We start from the raw sequence: 25,409 nt of genomic DNA on the forward strand, positions 1-25,409 counted from the left end.
CAGCTTTTATTTTTGTAACGGCTTGCTATGTTTCTTGGAAAGAGTGAATTCTGAATGCACGAGAAGGAACGAACTGTTATGATTAGTTAGTTAATTAGTTAATATCAAAGGTCAACTAGCCAAACAAGTGCATGGGCGATATGATACCGTGATGGACTTTGCTAGACACTTGGGCGTATTTAAGGGGGTGAGCACCTCACAACTTGATTTCTTAAAAACAATTCTTTTAAAAACCGTTTAAAATTATAAGCTAGTAGTATAATAAATAGGCTTCATAATAATAATACGGTTGAGATCATGCGGTAGCAAAGAATGGGCTAGAAGAGGTAATTACTGGGCTTATGCATATGAGCTTAAATGAAGTATTAATTAGAGAACAGAGAAGTAGCAGGAAGGGTTTCAGAATTAAGGGGTGTTTGGGTAACTCTAGAAATATTTTTCTGCAAATTAAGGTAAACTTCTCCACATATTTACTTCGTATACCGTAAAAACACTTCTGAAACTGTGGTTTTGTTCTTACTCAAACACTCCCTAATAGAGTTAAATCTAGCGAAAAGAACTAGTTCTTTGTATAGAACTAAGGTTTGAATGCTTGTTAGGAGAAATATTCATATTTAATAACAAAGAGTGCTTGAACAGGATTTTGAAGAGTGAATATTATCATGAAATTTCCCTCTGAATCCTACCTAGTTTTGCTTCTCGTCACAGTGCTTGCGGTTGCAGATACCTCCCATCTTCTTTCTTCTACAACTATGTGCCATATATTTTGATGATCTCATGGCTCTATAGCTTTCCTTTTTTTTTTTTTAATCGAGAAGGCTAAACAATTAGGTCACGTTTGGTATGAAGTATTGAGAATGAGAGATAATAATCAAGATTGAGATTGAAAAAATTTATTATAAGAGCGTTTGGTATACGAGGAATTGCTTGTTACTTGATCAAGTAATAAAATACTATTTTAATGAGTTTTTTTTTTATTACAATCCTAATTCTTACCTCACATTCTCAATGCGTGATATCAAATGTGACCTTAGTTTTATACAACATATTTACAGTACAAAAGATCAAACCTTCATATGCATATTTTTGGCGAGATTTAAGGAACAACAATGAGCATCTGACTATCATTTTGTTTGGCACATTGGAAAATTTGGCAGCCATGCCTCATTTTACATTAGAATATGGGGTGTTTGGATCATTTTTAACAAAACAAAGGTTTGACCATATACTACTTCTAGTTTTTAATATAAAACCCAATTAATCAGTTTGCAGATATCAATGAAGTTACTAAATTACTTTGAAATATCTATAGTTTTGTTTTTATCCAAGTTAATTTATCTCACTTATAAATTGATATATGATCGAATGATACATATAAGTATTAATATGGTATAATTAAGTAATAAGTAACTTAGTGATTTTTTTAATCTCTTCAAATTAGTCCACTGAGTTATATATTAAGGACTTGAAGTAGTATAATTCATTATGAAAAATTTAAATTATAAGAGTCAAAATCATAATTTTCTTGAAAACATATCCAAACATAACACTAGGAAAACGGGCCGGCCCGTCATGGGCTCGGGCTCACAAGGTTTGCCCTGTTTAAGCCTGAATTTTAGAAATAAGTAATTTTTTCAAACCCGGTCCATGAGATGACGGGCTCAGACCGGTCCACAGACTTTTGACTTGTTTAACTAAAATAAAATTTTTTGTTTTTGTTTTTGTATATTTTATAAAAATAATAAAAATGAAACAATAAAATTACTAATAAAAAGCATAAATATAAATAAAATTAGGTCACAACATAAATATCATTATATCTAAACATTTATCACAGTGTAACATAGTCTATTAAATAAACAAACTAAATATAAGACAGACATAAATAGCTAAATAAGTACTAAGTTTAGTAAATAATTATAATGTGGATGATCTAGTTTAATTATAAATAATTAGCAAAAAAGTTTAGCTAACAAACATAGTATACATAAAGAATAATCATTCGTTCTACCAGCAAAAAAGAAAAGAGTCCATCATCCCTAGTTCTAAATTCGTTTCTACCTATAAAAATAATATAGATCTTTATTTTAATTCAAAATATTCTTTAATTAATTCAATTTCACGCATTAAAAAAATATGGGACAATGACAAATAAAGACCGTAAAAATTACACATACAATATTTTAATAGATTTTGACAATAACAATACATTTTTTTTAATATACCTAGTTTTAAATTTTGTAATTTTCACGTTTTTTTGATTATTTTTCCAAGCAGGACTTAACCCAACACCTTACGGCACGAGCTGACGACAGCCATGCACACCTGTATCTGCATTCCCGACAACTATAGTGATCCCTTTTTTTTGTGAATGCTATATGTGTGAGTGTTGGGGTTAGTGAAATTAAAAATGTGTTATGTGTAAAATGTTAGGATTTTTTTTTAAGTTAAGAAAAAATATAGAAATTTAAAAAAAAATTATCGACAGGCTTAAACAGGTCGGCCAGCAGTCCAACAGGGTTGGCCCGTTTATTTTTCAGCCCTACCAGGGTTGGCCTTTTTAAGCCCAACTTTCTTTTTAAAACTCCAAAATACAAGCCCGATCCTTAATTTAAACGGGCTTAAACAAGCCTGCCCAATAGATTCGACCTATTTTTCCGGTTCTACCCAAACACCATTACACATGCTAAAGATCATGTTAGGATGTGCCGCAAATGTGCATTATAATTTCCAAGAGTAAAATTCCCTCTATTACTCCCTCTGTTCCTTATTATAAGAGACACTTGATGCTTATGGCATGTTCCCATATATAAGAGACACTTAAAAGTTGTCTCTAGTTTTTTGTATTGATTTCCTATTTTACCCCTATTTATTTTGTCTCCTACTCATACTCTCTCTCCCTCCCACTTCTCTTTCTTTTAATAATTTAATTGTTCTTTCTCATACTCTCTCTCCTTATTAATAGGGGTATTGTTGGAAAAAACATTATACTTTTTACACATTAATTGTCCTCAACTAATTTTAACTATTTTTTTGATCAGCGTAATTTGGTTATTTGTCTCTTATAATAAGGAATGGAGGGAGTAACTCCCAACAGCAACATTCATGTACCATTATCAATACAGGAGGTTCCTTACTACTTTCGATCTTTAATATAAGAATTAGTTAACTAATTTGAGTAGATTAAAGAAGTTTGTTAAGTTAATTATTTATAATAAATATGTATTATCTTTCCTAAAATGTCCTTGCTAATTATGTGTATTAGTTAGAATTATCTCTTATATTAAGAACCAGAGATAATATAAGAAATAGATATGTAATTTGTGAATATTAAGAAATTTTTTGGTCTAAAGAATATTAAAAAATTAATTAAATCAGTTATTTTGTAATAAATAGATGTTTTCTTCTCAAAAATATTAACTCCCAACAGCAACAGTCATGGACTATTATCAATACAGGAGGTTCCTTAATAATACCTCTAATCCTTAATATAAGAGTTAGTTGATTAATTTGAGTAGATTAAAGAAGTTTGTTAAGTTAATTATTTGTAATAAACAGGTATTATCTTTCCTAAAATATCATTGCTAATTATGTGTCTTAGTTAGAACTATTTCTTCTATTAATGACCGGAAGTAGTATAAGAGCTAGATATATAATTTGTGAATAGAGAATTTTCCGTCCAAAGAATATTAAAAAAATTAATTAAATTAATTATTTATAATAAATAAATGTTGTCTTTTGTGATATATTTATAATCATATGCATTTGAATTACCTCTTAATAATATCTTAACATAAATAATCACCATAAAAATTATTTAAGGATAAAATAGATAAATATTGGAGATAAAGTGAATTGATGTCTTATATTTATAATTAAATTAAATCTCCAACCACTTTATATATATATATATATATGTATTAAAGACTGAAAGTAGCATATAATAAAATAATTTTATCCATAAATTATGAACGGGACAAGTTATGTTTCATATTTTATTCAATAGACAAGGAAATACATAAGTTTAAAACCATAAAAGTACCAATAAAAAAAGAAAAACTACAGAAAGTAAAATTTATCACTAAACTAGTACACAAAATAATTTATATATGTATAGATAATGCTTACATCAAATTTCTTATATCCATTATATCAAGTTTTCTAATTACATATGACTATGTGACCTATTTTTAAAATATTAGCATTTAATAATATTTAATAATGAATACATATAAGACATAAAAGGATATATGGCCATATATGATTGGGAAATTTAACATAATGGATATAAAAAATTTAACCTAATTTACACACACATATATATCCATGCATATTTGATATGTGTGTTTGTGTGTGTGTGTATGTCTTTGATCATGTTTGAGATAACTTTAATTAATTCTGTTTCATCACGGGGAAAATGACTTTGTGCACTGCTTCTTTCAGCATCAAGATTATTTACACAAGCAAATTGAAAAAAAATTCAAGAACCTGCAATAAAAGAATAATATACATATTAAAAATAAGGGAGAATTACAAAAGAAATAATTACTAAAAAAAATCTTTATAACTATTACATATAAAATGATAACTTCTGAAATTTGTTTTGTACACCTCCAACCTTTAATATAAGACCTATTTAACTAATTTGATTAGATTAAGGAAGTTAGGTAAATTAGTTAATTATAAGAAAAGTGATACATTTTTTCTAAAATACTATAATCATCTTTTTTAATACCTCCTTCCTCTTCTAGTTAATTATGATTGAGAGAGTATCTATAGGGTAATTTAGAGAAAATTGATAAATGTGAGAAATAAGTTTTATATTTCAGATTAAAACTAACTTAATAATTAGGTCCTATATTAAGCACTGGAATATTTTTTTTTTTCCCCGAATCTCATTGTCTAAAAATGATAATGTGACTTAATAAAAAATATAATACTCATTCGGTCCTTATTATAATACCCAATTTGACTTTTTATTTGGTCCTAATTATAAGACCCAATCCATTTTCTCTCTTATATTTATATATTTTTTTCCAAGATAATCCTTCTAATAATGATAGTTTTAGCCAATATACTTAATTAGCAAGGATATTTTAGGAATAACAACACTTATTTATTATAAATAACCAACTTAACTTACTTTCTTAATCTCCTCAAATAAGTCAATTGGGTCTTATAATTAGGACCGGAGGAGTATAATATTGTAATAACGTGAGAATCTCGGCTTCTTTGATGAAGTGGCGAGATTTTATATGATAAGTTGGTTGATATCACAGAAAAGAAAAAAAAAAAAAAAAAGAGGCCGCTTTGAAGTGCCTTAATTGGCAGAGAATCAAATCTCGTTGTCCCACGGTACCCTGAGCCCCGTGAGTTCGCTCGCAGACATAGTCGAAGCCAAAAGCAAAAGCGAGGTCTCTGCGCCTCTATTCTTGTGTGCTCGGTTCCTTCTTGTGATCCCCTTCCTTGCACTTGCGGGGGTGTTCTCCACTCCTCGCCCTCTCCGCGCTTCGCGTCTTCGGAAGTCTTGACGAGAAGAAGAGCGTTGGTTGAAGAATCAGGCGCCGAATTCGTTGTTCTTGAGAGGCGGTGGGCAAGAGGGAGGGGGAGAGAATGTCGAAGAAGAAGGCTAGTGGCAACACCATGACCCTCAAAGACTTCCATGGAGGTTCGATTCCCACTGATCTCCCTCTCCCTTCCGCGCCCGGCGTGTAAGTGCCCTTTATTGCGCTTTCCCTTTGTTTGATCTTCTTGATTCAAATTCGCAATTTTTTTTCTTATGTTTGTGAGATTATCCATAAATGGGTTATATGGACTATCTCCATTGATGCTCTTGTACTAAATGCTTGGATTATTATGGTATTTGAGGGAAATTGGATCTGTTGGGTGTGATTGTTTATACTTTATTAATGCTTTAGGTTAATATTTTTCCATCAATTTACGAATTTGTATGTGGAAAACCGTTTCTGACTTTTTAACCTAATTTTACAGAACCGGCAGAACTTCTGATCGTTCTGTGTATGACCGACCCTCCTCATGGGGAAATCCTATGGTTCGGTCCGATCATCGGTCTCGCCCACAAACGTCTCCGGCTACTATGCATTACGATGATAAAACCCCGTTTCTCACCCACGCTGCTCAAATTGGCCGGAATTTTGATGAAGATGAGCGTAAGCCACTGGATGGTATCTCAGCCCCTCGGAGAACAGTCAGTGATGACAGCGTTCGGGCTCCACCTTCTCGTGTTGAAATGAAGCCTGAGTCTGGAGTGGGAAGAAGTTCCTTGAGTCGGCAAGTAGCTCCAGTGTCTCAAAATTCTTTTGGCACTGTGAATTCCTACTCCGCTAGGCTTACTGAGGCAATTCATGTGAGGGGGAGCTCTCAGCATGTTGGAGGAGGTAGTCAGGAGCAGGGAACTGGCGGAGTTTACCCAAATGTATGGGCAATGAGGAAGGAGGTGGCCAGTGCTGTTGAGCCAGAGCATTCTGCTTGGTCCAGTCCTAATGCAGTTTCCAAGTTGGCTCATGCAAGTGCTATTGATAAGGTGTCTTCTGGTAGATGGCAGTCGAAGACAGTCCACCATCAGACAGACGTTGAGGTGGTTAAATCATCTGAAGTAGAGAGTGCATCATATGGCAATGTTACCAGTAATAATGCCTACGGCAGGGTTGATGATTTGGGTGAAAAGGTGTATAACGATGTAATATTAGCAAGACAGGCTGAAAAGGGTCTTGTTATCGGTGACCAGATGCAAGGTGGTAGAAACGAGTTACTGGATTATGAGAGGTCTGGGGCTTCCAAGTACTCAGAAGGACGACCAAGAGGTATAGCTCATCACACTGATGTTGTTCAGCAGGATGGCAAACTTTGTGCGTCCGAGTTTCAACATTCAGTGCCTTCTGAACCAACAGAGCGACCTAAATTGAAGTTGATACCTCGGAGTGGGACAAAACCATTGGATAATCCAGAATCCCCTGTTTATGATTATTTACAGGTATCCATGCGGTCAACTTAGGGACTTCATTTTTCTGCATAACAAAGTGGACTTAACTATTTCTTTTATTTCTCTATTGAAGGGATCTGGTCGATTTAGTGATGCTGGGCATGTTGAAACTGTTCATCAGGTGCATGCCCATGCCAATCTAATGAAGCCTGTCTCAACTTTTAATGAGATTGGGAAGGAGGTAGGACAGCGTCCAAAGCTGAATTTGAAGCCTCGGTCCCAGCCTCTTGATCAGTTGGAGGGAAATGTTGATAGAGAGAGGTAATGTTAATGGTGTAGTGGTTTGGGAAATTTTTAACTTTGCTATATGCCTATTTCTTTGCATGTGTGCAAGTGACCTGCCTTCTGGGAAACATTTCCAGTGGGTCTAGAGACCATAATATTGTCATGTACCTTATTTTAATTGTTGGAAGAACTGCATTTGGATTTAAAGATGTAAGGATGCAGTTTTTCAAATTGTAAGATGTTCATAATTTTGTAAGAGAATTTAATGACATTGCGTTAATTAATTTGAAAATACAAGTGATTGTCTATTTTGGTGAGTACGTCAGGTGCATTATTAGCCTGTAGTCCTCTACTCTAATTATTCTTGTAAGTTCTTTGAAATTTAGTGTCTGGTCGTTTGGTCTTTTAATTGCTTTCAAACTGCATAGCTTAGGAGTCCGAATTGCTTTTTGGCAGAAGAAGAGTGCTTAACGGTACTTAGAGGGTGCTCAGAGAGCATTTTCTTTGCTCGTGATTTTGCAAGTAGTATGAATAACTAAATTCCTGATGAAACCTGTTGATTTCCCCCCCTCTTTTTCTTGATTATGTTAACAAGGATTTTTAATAAAGAGGAATATGTTTTATTTTTTACATGCAGTCATCATAAACACTTCTGTAGCGTGAAAATTGAATAAAGTGATAAATATCTCAATGTAATCATCTAGTGTGACCTTTTTTTGTTGATGTCATTTTTCATCATTTGTTTTGCCTTCTATCGTAACAGAGATTTAGAAGACCTGTTATTATACCATTTTAAGCATCGATATAACTGAGAAAGGGGATTATTATTTTTTGTTGTTGGACTTTTGTTTTCCTAAAACTCCACTTTTATGGTTTCCAATTACGAAGATTGAATGATGAATGATAAAAATGTCATCACAAAATCTGCCACAATTAATTTTTTTTTATATTCCTTAAAACTAAAATGCATGTTATGGTTTCAACTTCCAACTAATTTTTTTTCTCTAAGTAAAACAATTAATGTGGATTTTGTGCATGTCAAGATCTTATGCATGCCTGTAAATGGATCCTTATCCCTGCACTTTTGCATTTGGCACATCACTATATACTCTTTCCCAGTGGGCCCCATCCGAATGTCATGTGCCTCCTTCTCTCGCATTTCCTGGGTTACATATGCATTATATTTTTTGGCCCCTTAACATATATGTCAAGCTTAGTGTCATTGATTATCATTACAAGCCCCATCCTTTAGGCACTATGGGCTTACAGCAGTGTTTGTAAGCTTTCATCAGTTTTTGTTGTCTGGTTCTGGCACTTGAATCTGCAGGTCAGATTTTTTTGAATACTCCTTATAGATTGTATTTTTATTAACTCTACCATCTATAATTTAGACTTTTTTTTTTAAATTCCCTTTATTTTTTATCATCTTCATTTTTTTTTTATCCTCTTATGATATTTTGATCTATATTTTACCCTGAGTTATGTCATCTTGTCACCAGGTGGTGAAGGAAGAAATGATCATGTTGAACTTAATAGTATCCTGGGCTTTCTTCTTGTTTGTTTTTTATTCAGTAATTTCACATGATTTGTTGTCTTATGTGTTGCTACCTTCTGTGTTCCAAATGCTTATATGGATTTTATCCTTATGCTTGATACTGATAATTGTTATTATGTCATGACATCCATAACCTTATCTAGTAACATAATATTTTCATAGTTAATACAAGCATAACGACATTGTTAATTTTCTATTTTATTAATGCTCAGCACGACAAGGATTAGATAAATAGGTATTTGAAACTTGAAGGATTGGTTTGATACCAATCAAAACACGGATCAAATTGCAAATTTGGGGAAAGTCTGTGAACTAAAAGTTTTGCTTTCGCTATGTTTAATTTATTATTGCTTTTTGTCTAATTATGAAATTGTTGCAAATCATTCAGGAATGCTTTATTTGGTGGTGCTCGACCTCGAGAACTGGTTAGTTAAGTTTTTTTATTATATTTTTTGGTTACATCAAGAGGGTTTTGAGCGATGTCACTCACTAACCATACCGCATCTTACTCTTATCACTTGAACTCCTTTGAGGTGGCTAGTCTTTATATCTTCTGAATTAGTTAAAAACTGTTTATGTTTATTTTGGTTTTGGACAGGTTACATAGTATGAATTTGGATCTTCTAAAGTACTTCACCATGGTGGAATAGAGAGATGGAAACAAAATGATGGATCCCACTTTTGCACATATGAAGCCATATAAGTGGAACCCATTCTTTTGTTTCTATCTCTCTCTACTTCATTTTATGAAGTACTTCAGGGGGATCCAAATTCAGGATGACATATTTTCACTGCTTACTCCTTCAAAATGCAATTTTTATTTTCTTAACTGAAATTCTTTCTGCTGTCATTTATTTGCCTAAACATTTTTGCTGTTTTGTCAATGTTAGTGATTGATGATGGTTCTTTTGTTTTTTTTTTTTTTTTTTGGCTTCATATTTTTCATCTTGATTATGTCCACGATTTGTTTCCCAGGTTCTGAAGGAGCGAGGGATTGATAATGTTGCCATTAAGGATTATGATGTGGCTGAACATTCAAATAGGTAGGTCGTTGTTTTGCGTCTGATTGTAATTCATTTGTCTTTAATGGGGATCAAATTCAGACGTAGGTTTTTCTTTTGCTTTTTCTTCTTTTGTTAATAGGGTTGAATATAATATTGGGAGGGCTGAGAATGTTCCAGATCGGTCAACCCATGTTGAGAAAACCCAGAATACCCTTCATGATCAAAGGGCCATAAAAAGGCCGGAAAAGAAGGAGCAAAGGGTGGAAGCTGAGAGGGGCAATGGGCAGAGGAGGAATTGGCGTGGTGATAATCGAAGGAACATGAGGGAGACTGAAAGGCAGCAGGTCTCTGAGAGGCAGCCTTCGCCTGAGACATGGCGTAAGCCTGTTGAGGAGTCAAAATCATCTTCTGACATGGGTATGCGGCACAATAAAGCAGCTTCAGCAGTTGAACTTGCCCAAGCATTCTCCAGATCCATCTCTGATCCGAAAGCAGATGATCGGTTTTCCAGTCAAAGGGGTCTGAACGGTGGCCGCGCACGGATCCCATTTTCACGGCTTGTTGGCCCTCCTGCGAGACCTCAGATCAATGGGTATTGACTATATTGGCCTAGAGAGAAATTGGGACATCTTGATCAGAGATATATTTCCTGGAGACATGGCAATTGTTATATACAAGTGGCGAAGTTGCTGGGAACTTCTCTGGTTTTTATTTTCTCATCCGCAGACATGAGTGAGAAAACAGTGAGAAAATTATTTGTTTGCTGGTTAGCAAACTCCAGATATGGCATTGCCAATTCTACAATTATCATTTTACTTTGTTTCTGTCTTTTTTCCTTGCCCTTCACCATATGCGCCCAATCCCAAACAACTGTACTTCATCATTATGGAGGAGGTGATGAAAGGGCTTTTGCCTACCTTATTTCAGTATTTAAGGTCTTTTAGGTTCTAGCATGATCTATAGGAGGAATGAAATATTTAATTGATCATTTTAGTTTCTTCATCTTGGGCATGTGGATGGTTTGTGCTTGATATTTCAGTAAGGAAGTTATTATCTATCCACCTTTTATTGCCAATCAGATCCTCTACACTGATAAAAAAAAAGGTATTCTTCCGGTTCTAAATATATGACTCTTTTTATAGTGTAATTTACACTTCGAAAAGAGTCTTAATATTTAAGACCGAAGGAGTAGTTGTATATGGATAACACACAAAAATCCCTTTAAAAGAGGGAAAGCCCAAACCCATATTCTAAAATATTGAAATGACAGAAAATTGTAAGCTGATTTGAGACTTGTTTAACTCGAGAAATTTACCTACACGCACTTCTGCCTATTGCTCCCTTGTTGAGTTGCTTCCATCGCTTTCAATGACTTCTCACCTCTCCATACCGCTCAATTCACCCCAATGCCCTTTTCCAACTTGACAAGGCTTGAGTTGAATGGGGCTTCCTCATTGTAATTACCAATTGCTGCGGAGGAATTCAGAAGGAAATGGAGGACGGCTGTTTATATAAAGAAGGCAATGTGTAACTTGGCAGAGGACATTTTGGGATAGGGCAGGCAGGGATTTACAATTGGGATTAAAAGTGTTTGAAAATGTAGAGGGTGACATCAACCTGGAGTTTAGAGGTTTTATCTCACTTTATTTTAGTAGTATGAAAAGTCTTAAACCCAAAGAAATAATCAACACTCCACACTATGAGGTCCTCTTTCCATTTGACCTCGTGGAGGGTGATATGATCACATATGCTTCAAGATCATACTCCCCTGACGGAATGCAAGTGCAGAATTTGATTTTGGGTTGAAAGTTATCTAAACACGGTTTTGATGAAAGTACTTTATTTTCTCTAATGTGAAACCAAACATAGCTTTAAATCTACTTGAGGAACTCTAAAATCATTCTTGGGAATTGTAAAATTGATGATAAAGTTGCTTGAAACTGCAAAAGTTGGTAATGCAATGCTTCTTTTGTGTAGTGTTACGTCTCTTAATTTTTAAACCAAGAGAATTGCCAGTCACAAATAAACTTTGTGGTCGAGAGCAAACTGGATGGCTTTGGCACGCGTGGAGATTGCTAAAGCCCTTGATACTAACATACCACATTTTGGATCAAGTTTACAACGATGCATCAATATTCAATGGTTAACCAAAATTGATCAATCCAGAGAAATCAAAGAGATGCAAACTAAAATACATTACAACTGCAAAATCAAAGGGCTTTGAATAAATAAATGATTTGCGGCAGCTTGTTTTGCCGCAACACACATTCTATTCCTCCCAAACAACTTCTTCTTTCTGTGAATTTTTTGAAGGCATGGGATTGTACTCACCCACAAACCAAGAGCAGAAAAACTAGCTAGTCACACAGAACCCAGTTGCTTGTCGGTAACAACTAGCCATTTGCACATGCTTGGAAAGGTTCTGACATGTTTAATACTCTATCCCAGCCAATGACCTAGGCACACTGATGGCTCGCATATGAAACTAGACACCCTATATATTGAAGCTAACCTAGCATAACAGGTATTATTCACCAGACAATATAATTTGGCAAAAGGATTTAATAAATTGATGACATCATTTATGATGAGATATTTTGTGTTGTCCTACATGACGCCAACATCCTTAATTCTCAGTAGAACTTGAAGGAAACAACTTAAGGAAGCCATGGCTTTCGAATGATGAATTGGCTCCTGCATAGTAATTGAGAACGTAAAAGCCTGATGATAAAAAATTTTAGCTGTTATTCAAAGAAAGTTTCCTGCCTTCCTTACCCCCCCCCCAGTTTATGGAAGCAACCTATGTGTGCTAGTTTCATCAAATAGACAGTATTTTAATTACTTCTTGATCCTTGGTATAAGACCTAATTATTAAGTTGGTTTTGGTCTTAAATATAAAACCAATTTCTCATATTTATCAGTTTTCTCTAAATTACCCCTATGGATACTCCTCAACCATAATCAAGTAGAAGAGAGAAGGGGGTATTAAGAAAGATGATTATGGTGTTTTAGGACAAACGTGTCATATTTCTTATAATTAACTAACTTACCTAACTTCCTTAATCTAATCAAATTAGTTAAATAGGTTTTATATTAAGGATCGGAGGAGTACTTGTAAATAAACTAAAAAAGTTAATAAATTCTTAAAAAGTTGTATAACTTAATTTCTATAATTGTTTTTTTCTTAATTATTTTTATAATTTATTTCAAATTTTGCATTAGCCACGAGGGTATAATATTAAAAATATTTTAATTTCAAATTGTCTTATAATATTTTGAATATAAATGGTCTTTATAGTTTTATAAGGATTTGGATTTGTTAATACAGGTAAATATAAGAACAAAAATAAAAACCCATTAAAAATATAAAGTACAAAGCAAAATTAAAACCTATTAAAAATATAGGATCAAGATTAAGGGGGTGTTTGGTCAACTCAAAAAGTATTTTTGAAAAGTATTTTTTCGTAAAACAAGACAAACTCCTCCATATATTTATTTCGTATACTGTAAAAGTACTTTTAAAATTATGATTTGGTTTTTATTTAAACACTCTCCAAATCTCACTAAGAATTTGCTGAGCTGGAAGTGCCTCTCACTGACACGTGGGATTAAAAGCCATGCAATCACACCATTCAAGCAAACCACAGTGTCTCTTGGTCCCCTGAGAGAAAGCCTTGACATAGCAAATGACCTTGATGGCTAATGGGCGACAAGGCTTCAAGTCTGTTTGGCTTAGCGGTTTATGGGGTTCAAAAGGTCGTCATTTAAGCTCAAAAGCACGTTTAGCAATTTTGAGTCTGTTTTGTTGACCTTTTGGTTCATCCTACTTATGGGCCAAAAGTTAAATTTAGATGCACGATTCCCTTAAGATATGTTTGAATTGGTATTAGGTAACATCGACTTCTACTCCAACTAAGTTTTGTAATTGAAATTAGAGTAAAAGTCAGTTAAGGTATATTTGGATATGTGCTTTTAAAAAGTCAGTTGAACAAGTTAAAAGTTGTTTGGATGATTAATAGAAAAGTTAATTTAGTTATAAAATGATTGAAAAGGACATGAACTTTATTGAATAGTAGTGTTTGAAATTTTATATTTTTAATGTGATAATAGTTTAAAAAAATACATAAAATTATTATAATAAAATATAAATAGTTTATTTGTGAAATTATTAAAAAAATATTGTTACGGAGAAAAATTTGAAAACATATTGTAGATAAATTTGAAAACACATTGTATGTAATTAATTAAATATATATAATGGACAAACATGAATATAAATTAAAATTTATTTGGCATGAATAAAAACTCATTATGCTAATAAAGGAGATGAGACAGAAAGAAAAATATGAGGGTAAATCTAGAATGCTCATTTTTAATGATCACCGTTTGAAACTGCAGTTTGAAAAATTAGATTTTCCTCCACTGAGTTCAACTGAAATTAAAGGACAGAAGTTGGTTGAAAAAGTTAGTCCAGCCAAATAACGTTTTTTGTTCAATTCAGTTCGTAACATCAGTTTTACTATTTCTAAGAAACTTTTGCTGCTAGAAATGGGGCAATCCAAACATGCACTTAAGCATTTCAGAGGGCCAAAAGTTAAATTTAGATGCACGATTCCCTTAAGCATTTCAGAGCTGCTTATGAGCTTATTAACTCTGCTTATAGTGGTTGGTGTTCTCTGTCTTCTCCCTCATTTTGTCTCACGCTTCTCCCTCACTCTCCCTGCCAATTTCGAGCTCATCTCCTCTCCTCCGTAGCTTCGCTGGAAGTTTTGGTCGCCGTTGCCAGTTTGTGCTCACTGCGGGGAAGATGCGGTCGATCTGTGCTCGCCATTCTTTCACTTCTCGTCTTGTCCGATTTGTGCTCCTCTGTCGAAGTCGCGATCGACGTCTCCAACAAGCCGTACTCAGAGCTGTCACTACCCCTATCGGATGTTTGATAGGTTTTGTCTGATCTTTTGAACATCTGAAGCTATTCCGATGGGGAAGCATACGCATAGCCATTTGGGGAAACAATTTTGAATGACCACTTGATTTGATATTTTAAATAGCACATTTGAATAGCCATTTGCCTATTATTTACGCTGCATTCTTTTAGCATGTTTGTGTTTGATTCTTTTATGATATTTTGCTTGTTTTGTTTGTTGTTCTTGTGGAATGAGAGAGAACGAAAAAATGTAGAAGAAAAAAACAGAGCAAAGGCAGGTCGATGGTGTTGAGTCATTGAGCTAGGTCGATGGTATTGAGCCATTGGGCTGTATATATATATATCTTACCAGATATTGGGCTTTTTCTATGTATAGTGCCAATAATAGAGAAATTTTCCAACAGGCGTTAGTCTAAATAGAAAGAACTTTTGTACCCAAAAAAAAAAAAAGAAAGACACTTGGACATCTTAAACATCATATCTTAGGTTCGATTTTTAGGGCGGTATGTATAGAAAAAAAAACTGTTAGAAGGGGTACCGCTACGACACCTGATAGTATCCTGAGAGATTGGTCTCTTCGAGTTGATCTTTAAATTAGTAGGCTTTCACTTTATAATTTAGTATTTGCTCTTTACGTACACTTGATATATACATAAATAATTTTTAATTTTCTAAAATTGTTTTTCATTTAATATTCACAAATAATTTTTTATTCATTAAATTTAAGTTCTTCCTATTAAAATAATTTAAAACTATTATATTCTTTTATTATTTAATAAAAGTAGTATCAATTTTGATAAGTTTACTAGCAAAATTTACATATTCAATTATAACCCAAATAATTTTTTATAAAAAATTATTTTTCATTTAATATTCACAAATAATTTTTTATTCATTAAATTTAAGTTCTTCCTATTAAAATAATTTAAAACTATTATATTCTTTTATTATTTAATAAAAGTAGTATCAATTTTTATAAGTTTACTAACAAAATTTACATATTCGATTATAAGCCAAATAATTTTTTATAAAAGTATTTATACATCGCTCACATCTACAATGAGATTTGAATAAGCCAACTCCTTATCAAGCAGACTAACTCTTATTAGTTAATTTAATTTAATTTTTATCTGATTTAACTTTTTTAAAAATCAAATTGAAAAAAAAAGGTAATTTTTCACCCCAACTTATGGTATGTATGATTCTTTCTAGAAATTTGACTGTTTTTGTAAACCCTAGCCCCTTAGCTACTTTTTGTGTGATTGTCAACTTGTAGCACATCCACCGGTTATGCAAATCTTTTAGTGAAAGTGGACAGTGGACTGTTGATAAACATGTGAATGATTTCACTGGTTGGATTCGGGTTTTCAACTATTGAGAATGCGAGAAAAACTAACAAAATCAATATGCATTCTGATTCATATTTCGTATTATTGGTTAGTTTGCCTTTTTTCCTTAAAGGGAAAATCATATTGGAGGTACCTATACTTTCTCTCAATTTTTAATTTGGTACCTATGTGTTTTTTGTCCTTAACTAAATCTTTAATTTTGCTCTATTAACATCATTAATCCTTATGTAGAGACAAAAAATATCAATAGAACAAAGTTATAAGAGCTAATGTTGCTAAAAAGATAAAATTAAATGTTTAATTAAAGGGAAAAAAACACATAGGTACTAAATTAAAAATTAAGAGAAAGTATAGGTACCTCCAATATGGTTTTCCCTTTCCTTAAATAATGAAATTTGATTATCCAAGTAGTCTACATTCATAAAAAGAGATGCATGTTTGTATACTAGACATGTTAAGATTGACATTGTCCCATCATGTAGTAATTTATACACCACATTGAGTCTTTTGCCATCCCCTTTCATGCTGTCACTGCCATGTGGAGGAGGCAGGGACGAGTTGTTAGAATTTCATAAACGATGGGGATTAACGAGGCAAATAGAGATAATAATAATAGGGACTAATTTATATGTTTTTGAAGTATAAGGACCTCTTTGGGAAAAAAAAAGGTGCAAAGTAAAGAGGCTAGTCAATTAGTTTTCTCAATAAAATATCATTAGGATGTCTTAACCATTATAATGATAATGTTCTAACCGTGATTGACATAACTGTCATTAGAACACTGTCGCTAGGAGTTTGTTTTTGTAATGTGGGTGTGGAGAGTGGATGTCAGAGGAAGTGCATGCTGTAATAATTTTCAAACGACTACGAGGATGTGAAATGGGTAGTGAACCTTCCATAAAGAATGCCATGCCGGAAGTTGGTGAAGATTAATGGAGGGCATTAGTTGATCCATGAGTTAGTCAGGTACCTAGGAGCATGTTCTTTAAGACAGTTAGTTAGTTAAGGGATGTTGGCGGTCAAGCATTGTAAAAGTAGATTTAAGTACCATATATCTGAGCACGTACTCTACATGAAAGAAATGAAATTTAATCTTACTTTTCTCTTATCTCCTATCTTTCTGTTCTGCATGCTTCTGTAACTAACAGTATCAGAGCAAACCAAATTTCCTGTCTCTTCGTTCTTGCTGCACTTTATTAAAGTTTGTCAATGGCACAATCCCACTGACTAAAAATGTAGTTGGTGTCTGCATCACTTTCAGATGGGCGTGGAGTCTATTTGGAACATTAGTGACATGCTTTCTTCTGTGGATTCTTGGTCTGAATCAGGAGTTGCATGCATAGCTGATTTTTTATCTTGTGGAAACTCAAGAGAACAACGAGTGATCTGTAAAGAATTTTGTGTTTTTCTCACTCCTTCTAGCTCTGCTGAAACCTCTCGCATTGTGGGTCTCTTCTTCCCATTGAGCTTCACACATCTCTTTGCTAGATTCACAATACTAAGAATATCATCTTTCCTTGCTTCATGCACAACTCTGGCATCTAAAATCTCAAAAACTTGGTCCTTCTTCATCAAAGCAATAAATTCTGAGACAAGGTTCTGACCTTGATCTTCTTCAGAGAAGGTAATCGGTTTCCTTCCAGTAATGAGCTCTATAAGTACAACCCCGAAACTGTATACATCACTTTTATCTGTAAATTGACTGGACTGGAAGTATTCAGGATCAAGGTATCCAAAAGTGCCTTGTACCACTGTGGTTAAGTGAGTCCTATCATTTGGGACTGATCTTGAAGTCCCAAAATCAGATATTTTGGCACTGTACTTGTGATCCAGGAGTATGTTGGAAGTCTTGATGTCTCTATGAAAGACAGGAATGGAAGCCGCAGAATGCATATAGGCCACTGCCCCAGCAACCTCACAAGCAATTCTGAGGCGGATGTCCCATGAAAGCTTTCCTTCAAGTTCCTGGTTATGGATGTGGTGAGAAAGTGCTCCACTGGGAATAAATTCATATACTAATAATGGCGCTTCAGTCTCTAGGCACCACCCCAATAGTTTGACGATGTTCCTATGGTTTATTTGGGATAGAATCACCACTTCATTAATGAAAGTCTCAATTTGGCTTCTCACAATTTCTTTCGCCTTCTTGACTGCAACAATGGTACCTTCTGGTAACATTCCCTTATAAACAGTTCCAAACCCACCTTGACCAAGAAACCTACTTCGGTTGTAGTTATCTGTTGCTCGTTCCAACTCTTCTGCCGTAAAAAGTCTTGCTCTGTCTCCATTTTCGTAAGATGACATCTTTTCTTGCAGTAGGAGGCCCCCATTTTGCTTGAACAATTTTTCCTTGCGAGCTCTTTCTTGCTTTTGTTTTAGGCATTGATATAACTTGCGACCCAACAGAAATAAGCTTAGCAGGCCAACACCAACGCCAACACCTGTAAGGACATGATCAAAAGTGCAATGGAGTAATTCTATGTTTGCAGACAAAAGATAAGGTACCTTGAAAGTATGAGTTCTGCGAAAAGTGATCATCCCAATTACAGTACATTGCATAGTTTCATCAACCATCCTCGAAAAATAAACTCCACAATTTATCAAGTTTTTGATTTTATTTGCTACTTAAACAAAGAAGGTTATCTTGGAGCCAATAGTCGGCTTGGACATCTTCGTTGTGGTCTTGGCGCAAGGGTACTCTTGAGTGTTGGTTTAAAAAACAAATCCGACAGTTTCCTTTTAATTTGGGTTGTTGTTATTTGAATTCAACTTCATTTAAAATTTTAAACAGATGTGATTGTTTGTTCAGAATTTAAAGGGCCAACTAACTTGTTAGTTCATATAATTTTACTAAATTTTTAATTAGGTCCCTATAGTTTACAATTTCTTAATTATAGGCATCAGTAAAAGGAGTGGAAATAGGCTGGATGATATGTCAAGAGTCTATAGCCTGACTTGTTTCTAAATAGAAAAAAACCCTGGCCTCTTTGATGACTTGTTTAGCTTAAAAGGCTAGGTCTAGGCTCTTTCCAAAGATGTTAATCCTATTAGGCCTGGCCTGACCTGTTTATTTATCTTAATTAAAATTTTAATTTTGTACTTATATATAGTTTTATTTCAAATTTTAATATATACTTGTAACTTATTTTTGATAATATTAATCGTAATTAAAGTTTAAAATATTACTTATGACATTAAAATTTAAATAAAATATAATAATAAAAAATTATTATTATGTAGTATGTACATTTTACTTTTTTTTTTATTAGCCTATGTATTTTTTATTACGCATTTTGAAATTTTTAAAATTACAGGCTTTTTTAACAGACTCAGGCTAGGCCAGGCCTTTGCATAGATCAGGCTAAGGTTGTAAAAAAGCCTATAACAGGCTACAGACCAAGCTCAGACTAGCTTGTTACTAAACAGGCATGACCTGTTTAGGATAAAGTCTGGCTTATTTTCACCTCTAATCAGTGGATGCTATTAATCAGGGCTCGTAATCTATTAATTAGGGCTCATGTGGATACTAACTAAGCAATTGTCTCTCTAGTTCTTATTATAAAAACCTTCTAATTAATTTACACATATAAATAAAAATAGTCAAAAGTATTAAACTTATCATAAAATTCAATTGATTTCTAATATTAGCATAATTAATTACGCTAACTTCCAAAATCATATTAATCATACTCCTACTATTCTTATTGAATATGGGCATATAAGAAAAGAATATTTAATGCTTATTAATACTATTAGAGGGTCTTATAAAAATGACAACATATTCCTTCTACAAAGGGTCCCATAATAGGGACTAAAAGGGGTATAGAAGTTGCTACAAAAATATAGACTAAAAAGTTTTTTTAAATAAAATGATGAAATAATTTTTTTATTATCAACATAGAAAGAAAAAAATTGTTATGCTCATAATTGTATTCTTGTACCATTTGTAATCTATAATCTAATTTAGTTGATTTTAATTTTATTTAGATTCATGTGGCAAAATCAATCAAGTTGTATGCAGGTTGAGAGTGACATCATGCTAATGCTCTTTCTCCTACGTTATGAGTACAGGGGCTAATACTTTTAATTAAGGAAACTATAAGGACCCAATTAAGAAAGAAGTACAGGAACCTAATTAAAAATGATGCTACTTAATTTGCCCAAATTTAAAAGAGATTACCTAGGGAAGCAACCAATTTGACGGGGAAACGATCAGGATCAGGATCAGGATCAGGTTGAATATGATCACAATTGAGAGTGTTGGAACTTGAATCTGGATCGTATTTCTCGGAGAATGAGCAGGTGCAGTAGAATAAATGCGGATTGAGTTTACAAGAGGAGGGTTTGAGGGGAACTAAGAGAGTTGTGGAGATATTGATAGTAGTGTTCGAATGCAACTGGTTAGCAGTCATCAGAGTCTGTGGATTCGTACCATAGTCCTCTGCGATTGACTCGAGTGAATCCCCAGGGTTAACCGGGAGAACCAGCAGGGAGTAAACCCCATCTGCGATCTGGTCAGTGGTGGGGCAAGCGCATAAGACGGGAACTGAAATTTCATCACCAATAGTGAGGTTGAGGGCGTCAAATCCGTAATTTTGCCGGACTATCATCTGGCAAATGGAGAGGTTTTGATAAGAAAATACGGTCAACTCATAGTAGGTGTCACCTTTCTGCACCGCATAAGAAACGGGATGCTGGTAGATAACACCCAAACAGGAACAATCAATTGGAACAACAACGATTTGATTAGAAGGAATGTGCTTGGTGTTGCTTGATAGGTTGTTGAGGGAAGCTATGGATGATGCATCGGAGTCAAGAAGATTGGCAATGGTTAGAGCGGTATTATAGCGAGGATTGGATCTGTAAGCAACGTAGGAGGTGCATGAATTTTGGAAGCCGTTGCACTTGTATCCTAATTTTGTTGTCTCGTTGAAAGTGCATTGTGCGTCGGTGACCGGGTCAGGTTGGCAGCAACAATGGAGGGATTGAGAAAGCACAAACAGGAGCAGTAGAATGTGAAATGAAGGAAGCTTCATGACTTCAGACCAGAGATGGGTTGCATTGGTATTGTTCTCTGACACACACCCACACATATATACATGAGTGTGGCAAATTTTTCAAAATTGGTGAGGAAGGCAATTTGAAAACTACATTGTTGACTGGTTTGAGTTGACTTCAAATCAGAATAAGCCTGAAGTGTTACTTTTATACGCGTTCTCTCTCTTTTGAGCACCGTGGAGTCCTTTTTTCTTGGCCAACCTTTTTTCTTTTTTTGATAAAATAAGTTATACAACTAAAGTTATAAGAGTTTCGGGGGAACGGGGAATAAATAAAACATCAGTTTTGTAGAAGGAATTATTAGAGTAAGATCTAAGTAGTACAGTGACATCCTTTTCCAAGGTGCCACAAAAGTCAGAATGGGCAAGAAAACTATTTAACAGATTTTTCTTGCATGTGTGACATTGATGTGGCTCAATGGTGCAGAGAATGTTTGAGGAAAAGCGTTAATCTTAGACAAGAAATGCAAAATAGAGTAGGGGTAGAAGAATGTTGTTTCACCCATATGAACGATTGTATTTCACAGTGACCAAGGAAAATTGTGGCTATGCAAGAGGTATGCCTTCTAGACTTAACCGATTGTCCAGCCCTGCTGATTGAAGAATATAGCGGGGATTGCAACAGGGCAGAATAGTTGTCTGAATTGTATTTATAGCATGTATTTTTTCTCTCTTAGCATTTATTGTACGTGTTTATATGTAACTATGAAAGTCCATGCCTGTGCACGTGTTTGAAAAATTTTTGATTTATAATGAATTTCTGTCCAATTGGTGGCTCAAGGAAGCAAATGCTTTACCCCACATGTTGGGATATGCTCAAAGGCAGTTTCGTGAAGACATGCTTTGTTGGCAAGAACGGAGTGATTGAGAAATTGCAGAAAACTTGAAGGGAAGCTTCATGTGTTCTGATTAGTGATGAGTTTGAAGTTCAATGGGAGAGGAAGAGAATTCCTACACGAGAGTATTGTTGACCGAGTTAAGTTGACTTTTTTAGGGCGTATTTGGTTGGAGAAGAGGAGTATTTGGTTAAAATTTTTTGGAGGGGAGTCCCTCATTTTGGGTCCTTCCAGAGGTGAGTCAAATTTATTGACTATTTTGTTCTTATGATATTTGTAATATTTTATCAATGCTCATGAGAAAAATAAAAATAAACTTCTCCAAAGCAAACTAATTTTAAATAATTTGCCTTTATGATTTTTGTGATATTCCAAGTTTTAAAATATATTGTTATATTAATTAGAAATAAAAAAATCATTATATCAGTATTTTACATGTATTGACAATGTGTTGGAATGAGAATGAATTGTAATAAATTATGCAGTTTGAATTAAGGGGTAAATTAATTTATATAACATAAATAAAAATAATATATAAGGGTAGAATAATAAATTAATCATTGCTTCCTTCTCTTCCTCTCTTAAACTAAATAAGGGATCATTAAAAATCTTTTCTCTCCACTCCTATCTCGGTGCCAATTTTTTTCTATTGGATAGCTAAACATGAGCCAAGGTGGACCCTAGTTTTTTTTTTTTGGCCCAAACTAAGGCCAACACCTTCAATAGCAATTCATTTTCCTTGAATGAAAAGGCAAATTCACAGCTTGGAAATTAAAATACAAATAAAAACAAGAGAACAATTAAATTGATCCATCTTTATCCATTTTCAAGAGTATAACAATGAGGTGGGATCAACACCAAGTTGTCCTCGTAGTAGCGCCATTCATCATGCTTGGATGAAGTCCCAAGCTTTAGCTTGGTGTTAATATGTTTGTGTGCTTGTGTTTAATTGTAGAAAATTAAAAAAAAAAAAAAAAACTGAGTTGGGGATTCTGAAGAATAGGCATGTCCTCATTCTGATGATAGGCTTCCTTAACCAGGAAATTAACATGGATAATCTTGCGTGGCGTTTAACTCACTTTGATATCCCAGTAGTAAATCACACTCCTTACCTCATTGATCTTTTGTTCTCAACGGATGGTTAGCTCCTATCCATCTAACATTATTAGCTGCAGAACTTTCAATAACTATTCATCTACATTAGGAAATGACACCAGCAAATTGCAAGACTTCAGCCCACGGATTGGTTCCTTTCAACTGCATTTTCTCTTCATTGTGAATGATTCCTATGTAATTATGAATCATTCATATCAAATTTTAACAGTACACATTAATACTGTTAGTTTTAAGAACCATCCCATCAAATTTAATTTGACAGTCAAAAAGTCAATTCAAAATTAATGAAGAATTCCACTGTAAACTTATGATTTATTTATCATATTATATTATCATCAAAGACTTGTATGTTTATTATATTTTAATCAAGTAATATAATTAAACCAAAACAATTTCCCAAATTCTTTTCTTGCATAATTATGCTTATTCAACAAAAATGAAATGTCATGTTCTTTTCTTTTTCCCTTTTGATGAAGAACAAGGGAAAACTAAAACTTAACAGAAACAAAGAAAATAAGAACAGGTCTAGCCAAGTCCTAATGTGCATTTCAATAGACTGGGAAACCATACAGCCCTCCTAATGTCCATGAGAGAATGTGAAAGATTCCTGGCTGTGAAACTTTGCTCAACATTCCACTGATTGAGTGAGCATGCTCAAGATTCCTCTGCTCAAAATTGATGTCAGAGGAAGTGCATGCTGTAATAAATTTCAAATGACTTCAAGATGTGGAATGAAAAAGGAACCTTCGATGATGAATGCCTTGCCACAAATTAGTGAAGATTAATGGAAAATTTTCTGGCTTAAAGACAGTTAAGTTAGTTAAGGGATGTTAGTGGTCAAACATTGTAAAATTAAAATTAGTTTAGAAGCATGTACGGATGAAAGAAATGAAATACAATCTTACTTTGCTCTCATTTGCTATCTTTCTGTTCTGCGTATGCTTCTGCAATGTCATGCAGTCATGGTACCAGAGTAATTCCTGTCTGTTCTTTCTTGCTGCACCTTCTCGAAGTTTGTTAATGGCACAATCTTGTCGTAAGGATATGGACCCTATGTACCGAAAAAGGGAAACAATGTTGTAGGTGTCTGGTTCACTTTCAGATGGATGTGGAATCCGCTTGGAGAAATAATGACATGCTTTCTTCTGTGGATTCTTGGATTGTTTCAAAAGAAGAGATGGTGTCCTTATCATTTGGAAGCTCATGAGAGCGTTCAGTGACCTCTTAATAAGCATTTTGTGTCTTTCTCAGCGCTTCTAGCTCTGTTGAAACCTCTCTTACTGTAGGTCTCTTCTTCCTATTGAGTCTCAAGCATCTCATTGCAAGATTTGCAATGACAAGAATATCATCTTTCCCTCCTTCATGAACAACCCTAGCGTCTAAGAGAGATTTTTTGGACAAAAATTTTAGAAAAGATGATTTGTTTATGACATTTAGGGATACCACTAAGAGAGTTTTTTTTTTTTTTTTGGGTACAGAAGATAGAAGCTGAAAATAAATTAGAACACTGGGGATTGAGATCCCAAAGCCTCTTTATCTAACGCCAAGAGAGATTGTTTCTTATAAAAAAAGATAGAGGGAGTATTAATATATGGAACCCATTTTCATTCAAATACTTGTACTTAAATTTGTAAATTTGGGTTCTGAACGACACTCAAAGAACCCAAGTTTACAGGTCCCAATATGTGAATTCACTACACTGCAAATTTAACAACGTCAGTATGGCTATTTTTTTTTTTTTTTTTTGACCAGAAGTCAGTATGGCTAATTCAGTTATCAAAATTTAAGGGTTCCCCCCCCCCCCCCAAGTTGTAGAGAAGGACTTCAGTTCTTTATAGTAATTTGAGAAATCCAGCCATTCAACACATGAAATAACATAACTTATGGTTTTGGTCCTTTCAGCATAATTTTGTCTAGAAACAATTATGAGGTCCTCGTGGGGTCCATGACAGCAAATAATGGAGTCATTAAGAAATTGCAGAGAGAAGAGCAGAATGTGAACCTGAAGGGAAGCTTCATGTGTTGACACTACAGAGGAGTTTAAAATTGAATGGGAGGGAGAGGAGAATTCCAACACAACAGTATTGTTGACCGACTTACATTGACTTCAAGCTCAAGGTGGGCGCTCAATTGTTTTTCAGACGAAGGCCAACAATCTCAATAACACGTCATCTATATGACCAAATCAACTACATTTTTTCCCTATTATATTTTATAATCAAGTAATATGATTAAAAAAAAATATTAAAAAACTCCCTTTTTTGGTATAATTATGCTTATTCAACAACAAGAATCATGTTCTTTTCTTGTTCTCCGTTGATGAAGAGCAAGAAAAGACTC

At 34.1% G+C, this 25,409-nt stretch overlaps 2 protein-coding genes across 3 annotated transcripts; one reads left to right on the forward strand and one right to left on the reverse strand.

Moving 5' to 3' along the window:
- Positions 1-5,319: 5,319 nt before the first annotated feature.
- Positions 5,320-10,848, forward strand: LOC114734494 (uncharacterized). Of its 2 annotated transcripts, none has more exons than XM_028922113.1 (6): positions 5,320-5,711; positions 5,992-6,994; positions 7,125-7,264; positions 9,172-9,208; positions 9,759-9,826; positions 9,927-10,848. In XM_028922113.1, exons 1-6 carry the CDS (start codon positions 5,614-5,616, stop codon positions 10,384-10,386), a joined length of 1,806 nt encoding a protein of 601 aa, XP_028777946.1. In that variant the 5' UTR covers positions 5,320-5,613; the 3' UTR covers positions 10,387-10,848. The 2 variants fall into 2 exon arrangements, with proteins under 2 accessions (XP_028777946.1, XP_028777945.1); XM_028922112.1 differs by having other exon boundaries at positions 5,321-5,711; positions 7,077-7,264.
- A 6,469-nt stretch (positions 10,849-17,317) lies between these two features.
- Positions 17,318-21,096, reverse strand: LOC114734502 (wall-associated receptor kinase-like 22). The gene is made up of 2 exons (XM_028922125.1): positions 20,241-21,096; positions 17,318-18,501 (listed from the first exon to the last, which is right to left on the reverse strand). The coding sequence occupies exons 1-2, from the start codon at positions 21,094-21,096 to the stop codon at positions 17,318-17,320; spliced, it is 2,040 nt and encodes a 679-aa protein (XP_028777958.1).
- Positions 21,097-25,409: the final 4,313 nt, after the last annotated feature.

The sequence above is a fragment of the Neltuma alba genome, unplaced genomic scaffold, assembly GCF_004799145.2.
Source record: "Neltuma alba isolate B1F8T4 unplaced genomic scaffold, ASM479914v2 tig00013107_pilon, whole genome shotgun sequence".
Lineage (NCBI taxonomy): Eukaryota > Viridiplantae > Streptophyta > Magnoliopsida > Fabales > Fabaceae > Neltuma > Neltuma alba.

Bases quoted from the DNA above. Each gene is read 5' to 3' on its own strand.
- LOC114734494 (XM_028922112.1), top strand. From the start codon at position 5,614: ATGTCGAAGAAGAAGGCTAGTGGCAACACCATGACCCTCAAAGACTTC. The intron at 9,209-9,758 runs GTTAGTTAAGTT...TTTGTTTCCCAG, and splicing joins GTGCTCGACCTCGAGAACTG to GTTCTGAAGGAGCGAGGGAT. The intron at 9,827-9,926 runs GTAGGTCGTTGT...TTTTGTTAATAG, and splicing joins GTGGCTGAACATTCAAATAG to GGTTGAATATAATATTGGGA.
- LOC114734502 (XM_028922125.1), bottom strand. From the start codon at position 21,096: ATGAAGCTTCCTTCATTTCACATTCTACTGCTCCTGTTTGTGCTTTCT. The intron at 18,502-20,240 runs GTAATCTCTTTT...ATGTCCTTACAG, and splicing joins CAAATTGGTTGCTTCCCTAG to GTGTTGGCGTTGGTGTTGGC.